Below are 20,094 nucleotides of genomic sequence, written 5' to 3' on the forward strand. Positions count from 1 at the left end.
CGAGTATAGAGCGTCGCAGTCCTGCCCCCTTATATATTCTTTCAGAGCAAACGTTTTTAACTCAAATCTTTGCTTCTGGGTTCCTGCCGGTACAACATATTTTCAGATGGGGGTCGTGGCCAATTTACATATAATTTCCTTGACATGGAATATTGAGCACCACTGATTTCAGAAAACTGTCAGAAAAAAACACTTTTGTTGTTGTTTTTCTTCTTGGTATGTGTTTGGCCCAAAATATTGTGTTTGTTGTCATGATTTGTCACGATCCGAGTTGGCTTTGTTCAAGGCTTACAGATCTTTAAATAAATACGTCTATGGGAAAAATGCATAAGGAATTATTTCCGTCGTCGCCATGAAAGGGGGCGGCGCTCTATAGTCAGGTGCTGATGTGTTGTTTCTCTTTCTTCTCAATTGCCCAGTTTCTACATAGATGACAAAGTGCTAGCACGGTCAAACAAAGCCTTAAAAAGTGGTCTTTTATTAACCATTTTCAACCTTTGGGGTTATGTAAAACTTTTCAAAATTGTGTTTAAAATAGCAAACGTGTCACGAAGCAACGTGTTCAGATTATTCATTGCGAATGCAGTGAGCACTAACTATGAGACCCTGCAGATCATGTCTGTCTGTCTGTGTGTCTGTCCCGCTGTGACACCACCCGCCCGCCACCAGAGGGCGCAGCTGTAGCACACACACACACACACACACACACACACACACACACACACACACACACAGGGCGCAGCTGTAGCACACACACACACACACACACACACACACACACACAAACAACCACACACACACACAAGCTGCGTTCGCTTCCCGCGTTTGCGTGTCTTACTTGTTATCTTTTTAGGAATTAGAGATTGATGTCAAAATGTGTATTCAGTGGAGGAAAACGGCCTTTATTCGTAGCATTGCAGTAAATCCTTAAATTTGTCTTATAGTGCTGCAGTACAGTATGTTGGATAAGACACACGTAACCACTTTCACTTTAGCTTTGAAACAAAATATCCAATGTTTTGCGCGGCACTCTTGTATACCATGAGAGGGCATTCAAAAATTTGAAACGTGGAGATACGTGTTTTGTCCGCCCCAGACAGTGCCATCGTTCTAATCATAGTGTTGGAAGTCTAAGGGTGTTTGAACAGGGATGAGTCTGGGGGGGTGGGGTGGGGGGGCTTAGCGCTGAAGTGGCAGAGCCTCCGGCAGGCGGGGCAGACTGCCCTCGGGGTCCACTGGGATTAGCCAGGAGATTGTCAAAGCAAGCCGCAAATGGAACCGGGATTAACCGTACATCCAGTCATAATGGTGTTGGAGGAAAGTCTTCGCCAGTGTTCCTTTTTTTGATAAGAAAGGTCGCCAAAACCACCGCCGCTCTTTCTTTCTTTTTTTCTTTCTTTCTTTCTTTCCTTCCTCAACCTTCAAAAACTGTAAGACGTTTTCCTTTTTCGGTCCCTGGAAAATGAAAACGGTTTTGCCCAGAAGAGAAATAAATGTCTAAATAATGAAATGAAGTGATGAAAATGTCCAAACATTTTCAACATTAATTAACATTTTAAGTATCAGATGTACAAGCTTGCAGTGGTGGGGCCCTGGGGGGGGGGGGATTGGTAAACACAGTCACGTAAAACCACCGCAGGGTTTGGGGCCCAAATTGAGTTGCTCTCTGGAAGAGGGCCCAGGAGTCAATTGGTAGGGGAGAATAAACCAAAATTACCATATTGATCACACATACAGGGGGCCTCAAATGAGTCCTAAAAGCGATCAATGCGGCTGTGTACTGTAGTGTAATCTACCATTTACCAAATGTCCTTTTTATCTCTGCCAGTCAAAGGCATGTGAGCGATTATATGTTCACCCCTATGTGTGACCACCTGGATGCCCCCCTGAACCCTGGGCTCTTTTAGATTATAAATATGTCATGTCAATCTTGATTACATCCACTTCTTTGTGTGTGTACATGTGCATGTGCGTGTGCGTATGCCTGTGTGTTTAATATGGGAAGATACGTTTTTCAGCGGTGGGTCACTTATCACTCGGCTCAGTGGCGTCATGTTGTAGTCCATCCATCCATCCATCATCCTCAGTGATGTCATGTTGTAGTTTTATCACTGCAGTGATGTTATGGTGTATTCAGTATTTTAGCCGTGACGTGAGCACCCCCTCCTGAGATACTTCCGGGTCCTACTTTTGTGTTGCTTTTGTGTCCCCATAGTTATACTGTGACGCTCCGTCGGACTAAATCTGAGACGAAAACAACCACGAAAGTCTAATTTTACCTCTTTCCTCGCAACAACAAAGCTGCGCTGCTCTTCCAAATCTGGCTGTGACAGGCCGTCTGCCCCACATGGAATACTATCGCCATTTTATTTTATTGTGTAAACTAAATCCTCATTAATGCAAACTAGATTCAACATACTCAAGCCTGCACACATTCTAAATATGCCCCCGAAATATTTGACCGAGCAAATGGACTGTTGCCACCTTCAATAATAATTGTCTCCACATCATATATTTTTGTTGTCATGGACACTTGTACAAAACATTAATAATTCTACTCGAGTTGGAAGCATTAAGACCCATTTTAACCCTCAATGGCTTACTTTCTGAAAAATAACGCTATTGTAAAAAGATTAACGCGTTTAGATATTCTATTTACAATGGGATGCGGACAGGAGCTGGTGCCACTTGGACCCGGACGTAACGAAACACTACAAAATGGGGAACTACCCATAGATCCGAAGTCCCGTTAGTCCGAACATGCACTGCTCCCGTGCTTGCGGTTAGGTTTAGGTTTGCTCCCGTGCTTGCGGTTAGGTTTAGGTTAGGGTTAGAGATAGGGATAGTAATTTCGGAACAATGAACCTTCTGACTAATGACACGGCACCACAAAATGACGTCAGACTAAAATACTGAATAGTATCATCACCGTGGCTCAGTGACGCCATGTTGTAGTTTTATCAAAGTGGCTTAGTGACATCTTATTGTAGTTTTCCAACCACCGTGGTGAGAGGGTGGCAAGTATGCATCCAGCTTTCGGATTTAGAACATTGGTTTAGAACAAATGAGAAATGTTGACATTTAGATTCCGCGGCCGGAATTAGCTTCAGGTCTCAATGGGTTAAAACGTTGTTGATATTTGCCGAATTCCAAGCATAGAGTTGCACTGAAGTGTGTCTCAGTGAATTGTGTGTCGCCTTCTTTTTCATTTTCAGCATAAAAAGCTCTCTGGACAATGGTTTTTTTCTTGATAAAAGGCGGATAGTGTGAACACAGCCTAAAAAACAACATATGGTTGGTCTTTATACAACTTATGCAATGTTGTGTGACAGGGAAGGAAGCCATATCAAATAGTTTTCAACTCCACATAAGAAAAGTTTGTGCGTGTGTGTGTGTGTGTGCATGCACGCATGCGTGTGCATGTGCATATATGTGACTCACCAGGCAATGACATCTCACCAAAGAGCTCATCCACCCACCCCGCTTCTCACTGAGTTGTAGCGCGCTACAACTGGTCTGCTATTTTTGAAAAATCGTTAAAATGTGCCTAAAATCTTTCAGAAAATTGTCATGATTTAGAAAACTTTTTTAATTTTAATTTCGACGTCAGGCCTGAATGGGTTAAATCCACTGCATGTAAAAGTCCCTAAAATGTCAGTGGATTGAAGAAGAAAAAGGCACTATTGCTTATTATGATCACGGGGATCATACACACGCAGGGTTCACAAGTGTGAAAAAAATAAATAATAATAATTAATTTCAGCTACTCACTGTAGGGAGGAAACCTCATACAGTATGTCCAAAAATGCAAAAACTGGAAAAAAAGGAAAAGTAGCAGATCTACAAGCTCGAAACGGGATTGGCTATACTTTTGTATGCTTTTTTGTGATTTACGTTGATTTACGGCAAAAACAATAGAATAAAAACACAACTAGGCCTACTGTAGTTAGATAAGAGGTTTCTGCCCGACAGCAACATTGTGCTTCTTTGTCAGACCAGACTAAGGACTCTGCTACCCGTTCAAACAACGAGGAAAAACAGCTGTGGATCTTTCGCTCTGTGAACTTGGGAAGCAATTTCAGCTTAATTCCAACATCAAAATGGACTTCCCCCGCTATAGACCGCCTCCATCCTTCTGCAGTTCAAAGGTTAACGTCTCAGTTGGAGCTGTAGCTGGAATCACATCCACTTCAATGCACAATATATAGCACCTTCCACCAGGAGTTTTCTCTTTTCCTGTCAGTGTCACCTCGGCATCAAAGTTCTCTTTAAAGTAACACTTTAACCATTCGGCCTTATCTCCGTGATTCTGTATATAGGTTTTATGCACAGCAGCCATATTGGAAAGAGGTGTTACAGATGATTCTAATTCTCACAAACAGAGTCGAGGTGCTGATATGGTGCACGTTGGCTCACTGGGAAACACTCTGCTACACCAGTGCCTCTCAAAGTGGGGTCCAGCTAGGGACCCACATGGTTCCTTGAGCCGGTTCCAAATGGACCTTTACAGGAGTGTAACTCTGAGAGTGAAAAGGACAATATACCTCGGGGAAAGGTATACTCGATACTCGGTACTGTTTAACGGTTATAGGCCATTCATGAACTAATCATGCAAATTTCTCAAAACAAATTTAACATTTCAATAATACAGGTATGGTCACATACTGTATCAAAGCCGTACACACACACTACCACAGTGACATTAAGTTCTCCGCATTTGACCCATCTCTTGGAGCGGTGAACTGCAGCCGTGCCGCACTCGGGAATCATTTGATTAGTTGATTTGATCCCCCATACCCATTGATGCTGAGTGCCAAGCAGGGAGGCATTGGGTCCCATTTTTACATTATTTGGTATGACGCGGCCGGGCATCGAACCCCCAACCTCCCAGTATATAACCCCCTATACGAAAATGTTCAATGCTGACACGACACCAGGTTAACCGGTTGGGTTCATGAATGTTAGGACAATACATATATACCAAATTTCCAACCATACCTCAGTGGCTGCATGGACTAGAGCTCCTTGACCTGCTTTCAGAAAATGCATGTGCGCGCGCATGTCATACGCTCGTGTGCACACACACAGACACACACGCAGCAATTTACAATTACAATTTACAATTTAGGCATTTAGCAGACACACTTAATCCAGAGGGATTTATAGTAAGCAAGAACAACACATGGTAATACATCAAATACATGAAAAATAGTCATCAAGAATCATACGCACACTCACGCACGTACACACGCACACGCACACGCACACACACACACACACACACACACACACACACACACACACACACATGCACGCATGCACGCACACAAGATAACGAGAGATAGTTTAGTCGGGTGGATGGATGCTGTGCAAACCAGTTTTATTCGTCAAATCAGTTTCAATCAGGAGAGCTATTTTAGCCCAGATTAAAATACTTATGTGTAATTAGTGCCATTGGAGATCAGCACATGGCTGACTAAAAGCACTCATTAACACTTCATGGTGTCAGCGGCGGTAAACACCAACCTGGGAGCTGTCATTCTCTGTGCCCAGTGGAGGACAATTAAGTGTGTACGCAAGTAAATCATACATTATAATCAAGTCCAAATTACGCTAAGTAGGCCTACATTTTCAGAAATGGTCAGACTTTTTCCAGAAATAGTGACAATAGCAGTTCTGCAAGCTTGCAGCTTGTAGATCATGTCAGGATGGGCAGGAGGTGCACGCACATCACACGCTAATTGTTTCTGCCCACTTATACCTCTCTCCTGTATGCGTTGCTAACTTGCTATCCAAGTTTCGGCCACAGAGGCCGAAACGTTTTGTGTGTTTTTTTTTTCCCCGCCTTGGTAAATAACGTTTTTGGGGAGCTTTCTAAACGGTGTGCAGACTTATTCTTTCTTTTAAAAGTTTCACACCACCCCCTACATGAATTTCACCCCTGAAAGCCTTTTCTAAATAATGTTAAAATATGTTTTCAATTGAACGCTACATGGGACACTTTTCCCGAACTGCAACGTAGAATTGGGATTTAGTTTTAATACAAGTATAGGCCTATATGTGAAGTAATTATAAGTAAATTGCAGTGGAGAACAAAGTACAATTGTTGGCTCTGAGGTGTAATGGGGTAGATATATAAAGTATGACCAATTGGAAATTCTCAGGCAAAATAGAAGTAGAACACACAGTGCAGTACTTGAGTGCTGCTGGTGTATCCAAGGACTATTGTATGACAGGCTTTAGTGTCCAGCATTCACAGATGACTCTATAGTCGCACATAAGAAGCAGAGAGGTTGATATGACAAGCATATGACACAGCTGGGCTTGCCATTCACTAATAATCCATTCCACATGCACATCCCTAATGTCTGACTCTGAAATGAAGTGGACTTGTACCCAAAGACCCTTTTTTTTGTAGCAAGTCTGCGTGCAAATGAAGCAATTACACAGCATCTCCTTTGAACTGTGATTGTGGCTATAACTCCAGCGTTGTCTTTCTGATTCACACACAAGTCATATTCTGTCGCAATCTCTGCGTTCAGCCAACCCCTCCTCCAATGTGCATAAGCACGCATAGCCTATATTTACACACATTTGCTTTGAATTCTCTCTCTGTTTTCTTTGGTGCATCTCCTCCAAAACAAGCTTTCCTCGTCAAAAGCAAAAAAATTGTCCTTCTCGTCACATGCCGCAGAGAAGATTGAGCTGTTTTTGTATCACTGCTGTCTGTGGCGTTCAAAATGCAGTTAACCAGGCTGAACTGGGTCCAATTAACGGCAAAAAATGTGTCAAAGGAAAGGGTGAAAGATGAAGAAGTCTGAAGATTGGTGTCATGCCTCTCCACTTTGCCCTTCCTGCCAGAATGGTATTAAAAGCCTTGCCTCGTCATGAGGTGAGGCAAGGCTTTAAATACCCTGCAGGTAGCGAGATCATCTGTTTTTCGGAGTTTGACGTCTTTAAACACCCTTCGGACAAAGGAAGAGCAAGGCATCGGTTTCTCGGAGGTTCGACCTTACCAGCAAGCAAGGAAGAGGAACAGTGACAGTCTAAATTGTTTTGTATCATTGGATTATTGCTGAGTTTTTACATCTTTAAATACACTTTGGGCAAAGGAAGTGCAAAGTGTCTATTTTTTTAGGGCATGTTGACATCTTTAAACACCCTTCAGGCACAAAGGAAGAGCAAAGCATCCGTTTTTGACATCTTTAAACACCCTTCAGGCACAAAGGAGGTTTTTCAAAGTCCTTTTCATTCACGATGGTTTCACGCTGCAGCAGCCGAAGCTCCCTGCGCTCCAGCTTCAGAGCGCTCTTCAGCATGGAAGACGGAGAGATGACTCCGCCGCGTCCCCGCGTCACCGTCAGGAAGCGCCGCGGCCGGCAAAAAGAGCCCGCCGACGCCAACGGCCCGGTCGATGACATGGATGACGAGAAGAAGCCGCTGGCGAACCGGAGCGACACGGAGAGCGGAGAGGAGGAGGAGGGGCAGGGGGAGGAGGGGGACGTTGGCGACACGACGAGAGCTTCCTGCGAGAGCAGCAGGAAGACGGACAGCGAGGGGAGGCCGTCGGTGGCCGAAACCTTACCGTACACGGTAGACCAGGAGGGACAGGAACTGGAGGAGGAGGAGGAGGAGGACTTCTTCAGCGATGTAGAGCTGAAGCACATTGTGGAGCGTGAGCTGATTGTGGTGCCCAAAACCTGCGGTTACGTTATATACGAAAACGTCTACATCATACGTGAGGAAATGGCACCTTTGTACGGTGATCTGTGCAAAGCTCGCTCTCTCTCCTCTCTCTATTTCTGCTGCATGTCTCTCATTTCTACCTCTCTCTGTATCTCTCGTTCTCTCTGTTTTGTCTGTCTGTCTGTCTGTCCGTCCGTCCGTCCGTCCGTCCGTCTGTCTCTCTCTCACACACACCGTGAAAGATCCAGATGTCCTACACTCGTCTCACTCATGGCTCATGGCCCTAGCACTCACCTCTTCAGACTCCACCTCACCCCATAGCATCTACTGGAAGCCCCCATAAGTCCCATGTTAGACCCAGAAATGTTGATAAGTATAAACTTTTATGATTCAAATGTCATCTATAGGCTTAGAAGATGAGATTAAGCTTGGTTGCTAAAAGTTGCACGTTGAGCAATTTGAATAATTAGCATAATATGAGACCATACTCATTAACATCCTGTATGAGGCAAAAACATCATCATGCTTTAAGTAGCATGTGACATGTCAAACTAGGGTGTTTTCATGATGCTGAATCCATTCCTAGCATTATTTTTGCGCAAAATAAAAAAAACACTCCTTGAGCTAAAACCGTCCATAGCCGCTTGCCGAAATGTGCTGACATTTGTCAAGATGGCTATGGCCGTTTTTAGCCCAAGGAGTGTTTTAAAAAATGCATGGATTCAGCATCATGAAACCCCCCTAGTTTCACACATCACACGCTACTTAAAGCATGATGACATTTTGATGTTTTTGTCTTTACACGACAAGATGTTAATATCATCATCATATCATACTATCATACCTCATACTACACTCATGTCACTGTAACTGCCGTAGCTCATCACTGCCTGCACCAATCGCTCCCACTTTTCACACAGGCATTGACCATCATAATATAACGAAGCCATTTTTCCAATTTAACAAATTATCATTTAATAATGAATTTATTAGTGAATTAAAAATGCGAAAACGCACACAGCGTGCAGTACCCCCCGCGGAAGTATTTCACAACGGGTAAGGGCTAGTTATGCTAAATACTCAAATTGTTCAACGTGCAATTTGTAGCAACCAAGCTTAATCTCATTTTCTAAGCCTAGATGACATTTGAATCATAAGTGTTTATACTAATGCTGTCAAAGACAACACCTTATTAACTAATTTCGTTATCGCATTAACGCAAAATAAAAAAAATCACAGCGATTGGCAGGCGGGATGTTGAGGAATATTGGTTCCTGCAATGCATTCCCTTCCCAGACCCCTTGTTAGCCTGTTAGGATGTTTTAAGTGGAGTAACAGGCAGCCTTCCATTTACATTTCACAAAGGTTTTGCTCGTGTCGTACACTCCAGTCCAAAAAGAAACCGAGGGACCTGTGCAATTCATCCATTCCACAGCAAAAGCAAAACCCCCGCTGTTAATGTTGCATCGCATTGTAAACAGCTGTGCCTCGTTAAAGCCACACACGTTTCTAACTTGCGGTCACAGTCGTGATACTTTTCAGTTGTGTGGTACTTTTAAATGGATTTAACTGTAACAGAAAGTTTTATCCAGACAAGTATCCACAGTCGGACAGTCCCATCTCCCAGTCACGGAGCTGGGACTGACAAACAGAGAGACGAGTCGAGAGCAGCACAGACCAGCTAGCAGTAGCTGCTAGAAGCTAGAGGTGTTGCCAGTATAACTCTATGGCAGAAACAAGCAACCTAGGTCTATACAAAATAAGCCAAAAAGAAGCAACACTGGTCGTTTCTGGCCAGTGTTGCCACATCTGCTGTTTATAAGCGATTTTGGGATTATCTTTGTAGATTGAAAAATATTGGGGGTCCTTTGCTCTTGGCATGAAAATGTTTGAGAACCACTGCTCTAAAACAATATTAGACAAAGTTTGAGCCACAAACACATTGCTCTCTCTCTTCTCCTTTTGTATAAACAAGTAAGACGCGCAAACGCGGGAAGCGAACGCAGCTCGTGTGTGTGTGTGTGTGTGTGTGTGTGTGTGTGTGTGTGTGTGTGTCTGTGTGTGTGTGTGTGTGTGTGTGTGTGTGTGTGTGTGTGTGTGTGTGTGTGTGTGTGTGTGTGTGTGTGTGTGTGTGTGTGTGTGTGTGTGTGTGCTACAGCTGCGCCCTGTGTGTGTGTGTGTGTGTGTGTGTGTGTGTGTGTGCTACAGCTGCGCCCTCTGGTGGCGGGCGGGTGGTGTAACAGCGTGACACACACACACACACACAGACATTCAGCCCTTGCTGTCATAGTAAGTGGCTCACTGCGTTCGCAATTAAATAGGCCTATTCATGATTCTGCTTATAGAGAAGATGCCCATGTTAGTTTGTTTTATGGAAACAGTTGTTTGTGTTGAATGTGCCAATTGCACAGAATTATTCAAAAGAGAGAAAATGGGCAAGCCATAAAATAATGCACATTGCACTTACGTCATTTTGCCATTTTCATAATGTGGCCCACATGTTCAGCTATTTGAGTATCCCTGGTTTACTGTGTCAGAAAAGGACACCAAACTCACAGTTTGCAAGGTGTGTGATTTCACGACGCTGTGATCGGTATCGGCAGTTACTGCTTCCAGTGATCGGTCCCAAAAAAACAGATCGGAGCATCTCTACAATACACCGTTTTCTTTCAGTTCAACATTGAATTTAAAGCAAAAAGGTTTTTGCGATTAATTGCGATTAATCGCGCGATTAACTACACAAATCATGCGATTAATCGCGATTAATTTTATTTATCGCCTGACGGCACTAGTTTATACTAATCACCATTTCTGGGTTCATGAAAATCCCAGACTCCACCTCACCCCATAGCACCACACTTCTCATGTACTCCTTCTCGCCACCTTTTCTTTCAACTGATGCTTTGATTGATTGATTGAATTTTTTTCACATTTGTTTTAACCCTCTAACACCCGCATTAATTTCTACTTGCAAAAAATAGATTTCAACCTTACTACTACTTTGTACTACTAGGACTGACACTAAAACATATGTTAAAAAAAATAAAAAAAATAAGTTTGATGGAAAATTTATAATAATTATATAATAATTATATAATAATTATATAAATTCATAATTTACATTTATGTAAAGGTCAAAAGTCTTAGGTTAAAAAAATGTTCAAAATCGCACAGAGTCCAGACATTTTTTATTTGTGTGAATTTCAGCCTCTGTGGGGGGTATTTATATGCAAATATGACCAATGGCATTGAAATGGAATTGCAATGAACATCACTGATGACGTTTAGGTGAAAAAAGAACAGAAAAATAAAAATAAAAAATAGTAATTAAATTAAATAAAATTGTTGCTAAAAAGCAACGCTGGGTCTTAGAGGGTTAAGGCATATGTGACTCTTTTTGATAGAGAGACAGTCATGGCGGCAAGACCAACTGGTCAAGAGAGGAGAACGACAAAATGAGTTAATAGCACAGGCAGACTCTTCACAAGAATCACATATAATAGAGCATGTCTGAAATGAATGTCAGAGCTGAAATCGACATGTAAATTGAAATAAATGCTTACACATGTAGCGAGGTTTAATGTCCGAATCCACAGAAGTGAACCTTTCAAACCTGTTTTCTCATTCTCAGTTTCTCTGCAAGACATTATTCTATAAACCATATCTCCAAAACTGAGGGTTCAAACTGAACAACAAATATGTCAATTTGAACCTCCCATGACATAAAAAACGAAAATTAAAAAAATGTCAATGACTTAGCCTCGTCAGTAGCGGTCACATTATAGCCTACCGTCTGGAAATGATTTTATCCACTGACCACGCACAAGCATATAGCCTATACGTGCACATGGTCACACAGGGAATCATTATGTAATACCGTCTGAAAAAACCCTAGACTACAGCACTGCCTGGTATCCTGGTGTCTTTGAGGCTCTACATTGTCCTCTCTGCATTCCATTTGTGACTATTTACCTGTGCTGGAAAAAGTACTCTTTTACTTAAGTATTTTTTTTACTTAAGTAAAAGTATCGATACTACAATAGGCTATATTAATACTCTGTTACAAGTAAAAGTCCTCATAGTAGGACTCATACGCAGATTGCAGAATGTCTCGGTTCAAGTTCACAACAATGTGTCACATCACAGCACATTGTGATGCATATGGGGCTATTTCTGAGCCCCTCCTATATGCGTTTGTCTCGTCTGTCACTGAGCAAATCGACATACATGTATGCATGTTATGTTATGATATTGTGATGTTGTAAGATGATAAAGCGCCCCCTCACTTCACACGTGTGTGATTTTTTTAAATAATAATCAAAATCTACAAACTAATGTTGTAAAATAAATGTAGTGGAGTAAAAGTACAAATTTGGATACGAGATGTATAGTGGAGTAGAAGAAACAAGTATTTAAAATTGTAAATACTCAAGTAAAGTAAAAAATAAATACCTCTAAATCTACTTAGTTGCTTTCCACCACTGCTATTTACTTGGTTGTTTTTTTTACTCTAATTAAGGTTTACTCTTGATTAAAGCATCTGCTGAATGGCTAAATTGTCAATTCTCTCCCTCCCTCCCTCCCTCCCTCCCTCTTTCTCTCCCTCCCTCTCTCCCACTCCCAGAATGCTCTGGTCCGCTGGGCATGGAGGGCGGCATCATCTCCAACCAGCAGATAACGGCGTCCTCCACCCACCGCGCTCTCTTTGGCATGCAGAAGTGGTACCCGTACTATGCGCGGCTCAACAAGAAGGGCCTGGTCAACGCCTGGACGGCTGCCGAGAACGACCGATGGCCCTGGATCCAGGTAAACACTCAAACACACGCAGCGACGCGCCAAGCCAGGAAGCACAGAGCGCTTTTAGACCATGGAGGACAGCAGCATTACAGTACGTTTAATTGAGTATTTTTGGATACTCTGGCTCGACTGCATTTCAAGTCAAATATAGCATGTTTGACTCCAGTAAATATCTACGAAAGGAAACAAAGTATGTTGGGAATTAACCACTAATGTCATATTTAAAGCAAGCTCACAATGTGTCACGATGTGATGCGTTGTGAGTTTGTAGTTCAACTATTTTCACTGTATTTGAAATGGAGCTTTCTTTTTTGGTAAATCTTTAATTTTAGAAACAATTCATATAATTTATACTTTTGAATAACGATGGAGCAACTTTGGCTTAGTTGAGTACAATTTGACCGGGAGTAACTCCATGTTGACTCAATCCATGTACTGGCCTCGAGGGCATTGTCCAACCACCGCTTACTTAGATGTCATTGTCCTTGTGCCACAACGGAACAGCGAACAACTTACCATTACATTAAGTCACATCTCCACTTTTTACTTTATTTTTGCCTGTGCAATCTGCACTACTGTATTGTCCACCTTTACGGTTAATTTGTGACAGGGTTGATCTTGTGGCTCGCTGTACTAATTCATTTTAGTGGACAATTAACAAAAAGTGCACCGAGGGTGGAACAGATGCTGGCTCTAGTCGTCTGTGAGGAGCCAATGTTGTTGGCACAAAGACCCTTTTGCAGTGGTGGACGAAGTATTCTATTACCTACTTGTACGCCAACATTTTACTTGGGTAAAGGTACAAAAGTATACTGCCGACAACACATAACATGCTGTAAACAATTGTTTTAATAAAAACTTGAAAGCTCACAACGTGGCGCGATGCGATTTGCGAATAGCAGAAGTATAAAACAGGGCCTACAGTAATTGGGTCAATGCCCTTTTTTATTTGTATATTCTAAATAATCTATAGGTTTTCAAATGTATTTATCTGAGGCAAAAAGTAGCAGTAGAAAATACAGTAAGGTATCGTTTGTGCATACCATCTCTGCTGGGTGGAAACCTCATATTGTGTTATGGTATCTGTTATGGTACTTCCCACTGTTCCCAGGAGTCAAATTCACAAGTATCAAACATATCAGATGGACAAGCTTGAAGCACGGCGCGAGGACCTGTCGATCTGCTCTTTTTGACGCTTCTGTGTGACGCTGTAGTGTGAAAGTAAAGTGAAAAAGTACCTCAAAAGATGTATAAAAAAAAAAAGTACAGTGCTCGGCAGTGAATGTGCTTACTGTAGGGCATGCTATTTTGAGGTCCCGCCTGACTCGGCGGTATGAAGGGCTGACGGTTCGCTCCTTGTTCCGAGCATTATGCTGGTATGTGAGATGTTTTGAAGAGATGTTTGGAGGAGGATTACCACGCCTGTTTTCTTTTCACTTTGTGGTTGCGATGTTATATAATTGATAGGAATTTGTGGTAAACACAGTGTCACCATGGCAATGGAACCAGCATTGAATTGGGTGATTCATGGATTCTGCTTCGCCGTAAAACACTTGAGTGTTGCTTCTGTGTGTGCGTGTGCGTGTGCGTGTGTGTGTGTGTGTGTGTGTGTGTGTGTGTGCGCGCGTGTCAAGGCAAGACAGACAGACTGGTCACAGCAATGACAAGCAAATGAGAGAATACAAAGCAGATAATTCAGACCGACAAGGACCACAGAATACATAAATATCACATTACATCCAGCACTGAGGGGGCAGGGGCTCAACCAGCACATTAAAAGTATAATTAATTATGATAGTAGAATTATCATTACTTGTCGGCTGTGGCTCAGGAGGTAGAGCAGGTCATTACTTGTCGGCTGTGGCCAAGGACGTGGATCAGATCATCCAATGACCCCAGGGTCGGCGGTTTGAATCCAGGCTCCTCCTGTCGAAGTGTCTTTGGGCAAGACACTGAACCCCAATGAGTTGGTCGGTGTGAGCTTGCCACCATTGGTGTGTGTGAATGTGGGAAGTGAGGACGCTGGCGTCGACTGTTCGCCAATTCACCTCCCAATGTATGAATGAATGAACCATTGTAAAGCGCTTTGAGCACTTGGAAAAGCACTATAAAAATGCAATTCATTACAAAAAAAATGCAATTAATTGTCAAATGTTCGTCTTGAAGGGTGAAGATCAAACCTGTTTGAAAAATGACGGGGACGGCCCCGGGCACAAGCACTCGGTGGTCTGTTCTCTTTGTCCAATTTCTATAGCAGCTGAGTGCTGATGTGAGCTGGGGCTTGATTGCTCATCTGTCCTCCATCTATAAATGCACCACGTCTCTGTACGTCTGTGTCTGTACGTCTGTGTCTGAACGTCTGTGTCTGTACGTCTGTGTCTGTACGTCTGTCTGAACGTCTGTGTCTGAACGTCTGTCTCTGTACGTCTGTGTCTGTACGTCTGTGTCTGAACGTCTGTGTCTGAACGACTGTGTCTGTACGTCTGTGTCTGTACGTCTGTACGTCTGTGTCTGTACGTCTGTGTCTGTACGTCTGTGTCTGAACGTCTGTGTCTGTACATCTGTGTCTGTACGTCTGTGTACGTCTGTGTATGTAACGTAACTCGAGAACCGCTCACCCAAATTACACTTCAAATTTGACGCACGCGTTCCACACCCCCACAGGGAGTGCAGTGCCCGGTGTCGAGTCAACCGTTGGACCCACACGGTTTCCCAGAACTGCCACAAAAGGCCTCTGCCCGCCCGGGCTCTGCACAGGGCCCCTGCCCAGTGTCCATATATGGAGCTGACCTGTTCTGTCATCACAACAATCCATATTTAGGCATGCCTGACACAGAACTCCACATAGGAATGAAGGGGCACAGAGAGAGAGATACAGAAATCTCCATATATGGGCATAAAAGGTATAGACAGATGGGTGGAAGTTCTCAACGGGCCCAAAAATTAAGGCCCAGCCCGAAGCTCGGCCCCGACCCTAAAGATTACCATAATGTTAGGCCCGAAGCCTGATAATTGGGCTTATATCGAGGAGCGCCGCCGCACCGAGGTAAATCAAATAGCCTGTAGCCTGCATTGGACTGTAACATTGCGTGGTCATCATACACTACATAATTATATGGATCGGTTGGTGACTATATGACGTTGATTGGGCCTAATGATTAGGTTATTCATCGCAGCCAGCTGGGTTTAACGAGATGGCTCAGTGCAACTGTTTTCGTCATGTTGCAGTCACACGACAGCTGAATCAGCTATCGTGTGATAATCTGATTGACATTTAGCATATGAACTGAAGCTCATTTGGTGTGCCACAAACCAGAGGCCAGCCAGTGGTATAAACAACCACCCCACCGTTCACTTCTCTCTGCTCATGGCTGCGCGCAGTCAGTAATCCAAGGAAGCCCCCCGCCTCCACTCCTCCGTCTAATTAGCATAATGTTTGGTCCCGGGCCCGGCCCAGAATCGTCGGGTCCGGTCGGTACCGGTCGGGTTCTGGCAGAGTTTTAGAACTTTAGAATGGGTACTCCATGACCAACCAACTGCCCGACCAACTTCGACACACGCATTCCACACTATACCACAGGGAGTGCAGTGCCCGGCATTGACTCTGCGGGATACACCGTTGTCCAGAACCAGCACAAAATACTCTGCCCGGGCTCGGGACAGGGCCTAAATGAGCCAATTGATCACACCCGATCACCCCTAGATCTCCATATAAATGGAGCTTGCCTGTTCTGACATCACGATGATGTTCTGACTTCTGCATAGCCTCCACATTTGGCCATGCCTGACAAAGAACTCCATGCATGGGCATACAAAGCGCCACAGACATACTAACTGGGTGGGGCATCCATTTCCATCTTGCATCGTTCCAAGTAGGCCAGTGCCCATGAGTAGACATAGAAAGGTACTGTATCTTATACGATACTGTGTCTTACGGGGGCGCGAAAGTCTGCTTGCACCCAATCAGAGGCCATTGTGATGATATACTACGGCACACTACCGGCCTCCCTCCCTGCGATACAGGTCGCTCCAATGAACTGCAGTGGCCAATGAGGCATCTACTGTATTTGGGTTCTCATATCTGTGGGTTGCTCCCCCACCTCAAAGTTATAGGTGATGTTGTGCACTGGAAGACAAGCCGATCTATACAACAGAGAGAGAGAGAGAGAGAGAGAGAGAGAGAGAGAGAGAGAGAGAGAGAGAGAGAGAGAGAGAGAGAATGTGAGTGAGAGACAGATCAAGTCATCAGGGAGAATGGAACATGGAACATTCTGACGCCTTTGTTTGACTTTAATTACGCCACGCGGGATGCTCCATTGCATGCTGGGAGCACTGTGTTGTGAAACGGGGTACTGTATATATCGGCAGATTACGAACCTGCGGCCATGAGTAGAAGTATACAGTATAAAATAGGGACACACTCAACTAAAGTAAAAGCACCTCACAAAAAATACAGTACTTGAGTAAATGTACTTAAATGCATGTACTGTACGTACAGTACATGCATGTAGCATGTTACGTACCTCTCTGTATGTAACGCTCAAGCCTTTCCTCACAAATAAATCTGCACACAGCACAACATGCGTTGAATAAAACATCACAACATTGTGTGTGTGTGTGTGTGTGTGTGTGTGTGTGTGTGTGTGTGTGTGTGTGTGTGTGTGTGTGTGTGTGTGTGTGTGTGTGTGTGTGTGTGTGTGTGTGTGCGTGCGTGCGTGCGTGTGCGTGCACTCGCGCATGTTTATCTGTTTGTGCATATCGTCTCTGTCGGGTAGAAACCTCATATGATTAGCCTGCTTTTAAATTCAAAAGTAGCAAGCTCAAAATATCTTGTAGATCTGCTACTTTTAATGCTTTTGTGTGACGCAGTAGGGCGTTAATTTACAAAGAAAATCCAAAAGTTACAATAACGTGTCGCTTTGTGACGTGTTGTGAAATGTAGATCAGCTATTGTTATGCAGCGTGTAAAATCAGCTCTTACCATTAGGATGCTGTCAAGACTAAAATCGTATGATATTTCGTCGACTAGAAAAAAGAAAAATCAGATGACTAAAATATGACTAATTTGCTATCAAAATCAACACTGTGGACACGCACGCACGCACGCATGCACATGCACGCGCACGCACTCTCACACACACACACACACACACACACACACACACACACACACACACACACACACACACACACGCAGACGGACACATGCGGACACATGCACGCACGCAAGTGAAACAGTGTGAGATCAATTTCACTTGTGCTCACACACACACACACACGCACACATAGTGTGTAAGTGAACCAGCGTGTGTCGACCACGGCCAAACCGCCCGCAGTCGTAAAATTACATTTGGACACTCGGGGGAAATATCCTGCCGACATCAACAGAACGTGTCTCCCGTGGCCCGGCGTCGGGCGCTGAATGCCTAGCGCAACAAATGAAATGACGTGTGAATGCTAACGGGGCCTTCTGTACATAATTTCGCGCAAGCAAACAATAGCTAATCGCCTCCGATGTTGGGGAGCGGCGTCTCGAGACGACTTTACATAACCGTTTTCCAAATGAAATCCGACAGACGCAGACTGTCGGAGAAGTATATCCATGTTTGTGCCTTTATACCGCCGTGTGCTTCTGTGTATAAAGACCTAGCCTGGAATTCTGATGGCGTTGCCGTCGGGCAAGAAACCTTGTACATCCGTATTTCAACTTTTTGTCCCCCTTTTCTTATAACGCTTATAACGTCTCTCAGTGACGTGTTGCTAGTTTGTAGATCGGCTATTGTTGAGTCTTTATATGTCTGTGAATTGTTATCGATTGATGGATGGATTGATTGATTGAATACGTTATTAGTCAGAAAAGTAAACAGCATGTGGTGGTACAGTCAGACATTAAAAGAAAAGTAGAGATAGTAAATCTAAAATCTCACAGCGCGTTACATTGCGATTAATTGTTAGCTTGTATAGATCGGCTATTTTCACTACTTTTGAAAGTAGTAAAACTGTTACTTTTCAGGATTCAAATTCAAAAACAGCAAAAGTAGCAGATTGTTTCGAGCTTGTGGATCTGCTACTTTTGATGCTTTCAGGTGACGCTTTTGTGTGACCAAGTAGGATGTTAATTTACAAAGAAAAACATATGGAGATAAGAGGTTCCTGACCGACGGCAGCGAAATATTGAACCAATGGAAAGTATTAAAGATGGTGTGCCATAGTTTTGTACTTTTCTGTTTTGTATGTGTCTATGGAGTTAACATTACTCTAGTGACAGTCTAATAGACCAAGATAATAGACACCTGGGTGTCTAGACCCCCAGGTGTGGTGATACAATTCAGGACCCTAGTGTCTTTAAACAACAGCGTGTGACTAAATAATAACTACATTGGTTACACAGGTTCTCAAATTTCCTTAAAAACTAACTTTTTTTGTTTTTGTTTTTGGGGACATACAGGCTTTCCAGCCGACAGCGGCGCTCAGGGAGGAGTGTGGAAAAACCTCTCCACCATGCCACAGAAATCCCATTATGATGTAGCTTAGCATTCAGCCCTGCAGTCAGGCTGCCGAGGCTCAGAGGTATAGCGTCTTTGAACACAGGCCTCTGCAATGAGATGAGATGCAGCTCACTGCTGATTAACTGCGCCGAGACTTCAATAGCCTCTCATAAGATACATGAGTGAATTAAGCCTTTAGGTACATCGTGTATATAGATACGGCTTGAGATATCGGGCTAAAAATAACCTCCTGCTGTAGGGATGGAAGCATACGTGTGTGTGTGTGTGTGTGTGTGTGTGTGTGTGTGTGTGTGTGTGTGTGTGTGTGTGTGTGTGTGTGTGTGTGTGTGTGTGTGTGTGCGTGTGTGCGTGTGTGCGTGTGTGCGTGCGTGCGTGCGTGCGTGCGTGCGTGCGTGTGTGTGCATGTGTGTGTGTGAGCGCATGCGTGTGCGTGCGTGCTGTAGTGCAGTGGATCACAAGGTTTTTCCTTGGAACGCCCCCTTCGTACATAGACAAATGCTGAGACCCCACACACATATACGCACGCACGCACGCACAACCACCTGTAAGTAAGTAGTACGAATGTACTGTAGGGTCGGAGAGGCTTATTGTCGGTATCAGCCCTGATTACACTGCGCAAAAATTGAACCCTACAAACCCTCCCGCGCACTCAGATCAGCCAACGCAGGGAAACTGGAAGTACCCTCACTAAAAACGCCGGGACAACGCTCCACACGTCCCAAACTCTTCTCCCTTCTGGCTCCAAAACTGTGGAATGCACTTCCCATTGCAGTCAGAACTGCAGCATCACTCCCAATCTTCCGCCGTAGCCTGAAAACCCACCTTTTCAGACTCCATCATGGCCCATAGCACTTACCCTAACCCCTTAGATAGCATTTCTGTTGGCTTAGATAGCATTTGACACAGACTTATAGCATGTTATGTAGACAGCACTATAATTGTATTGTATATAGTCATAGCACGCCATAGTAGTAGTAAATATGTATAGTTTATATGTATAGTGTATGTATAGTTTAATTATATAGATATTCCACTGTTACTTTCTTAGCTTACGCATGTTTCATGATAAATGCTTTTATGTGATATGCTTTTGTTCTTGCTT

The 20,094-nt window shown here is 43.7% G+C and overlaps 1 protein-coding gene across 1 annotated transcript in view; it reads left to right on the forward strand.

Moving 5' to 3' along the window:
• Positions 1-20,094, forward strand: part of LOC310872011 (EGF-like repeat and discoidin I-like domain-containing protein 3) — a gene marked incomplete at its 3' end in the record, with an annotated part of 237,840 nt that overhangs the window by 131,720 nt on the left and 86,026 nt on the right. The window contains 1 exon segment of the mRNA XM_083783672.1: positions 12,311-12,492. Within this exon segment, the coding sequence (XP_083639798.1) occupies positions 12,311-12,492 (182 nt within the window).

The sequence above is a fragment of the Protomyctophum parallelum genome (assembly GCF_964188405.1).
Source record: "Protomyctophum parallelum genome assembly, chromosome: 15".
Taxonomy (NCBI): Eukaryota; Metazoa; Chordata; class Actinopteri; order Myctophiformes; family Myctophidae; genus Protomyctophum; species Protomyctophum parallelum.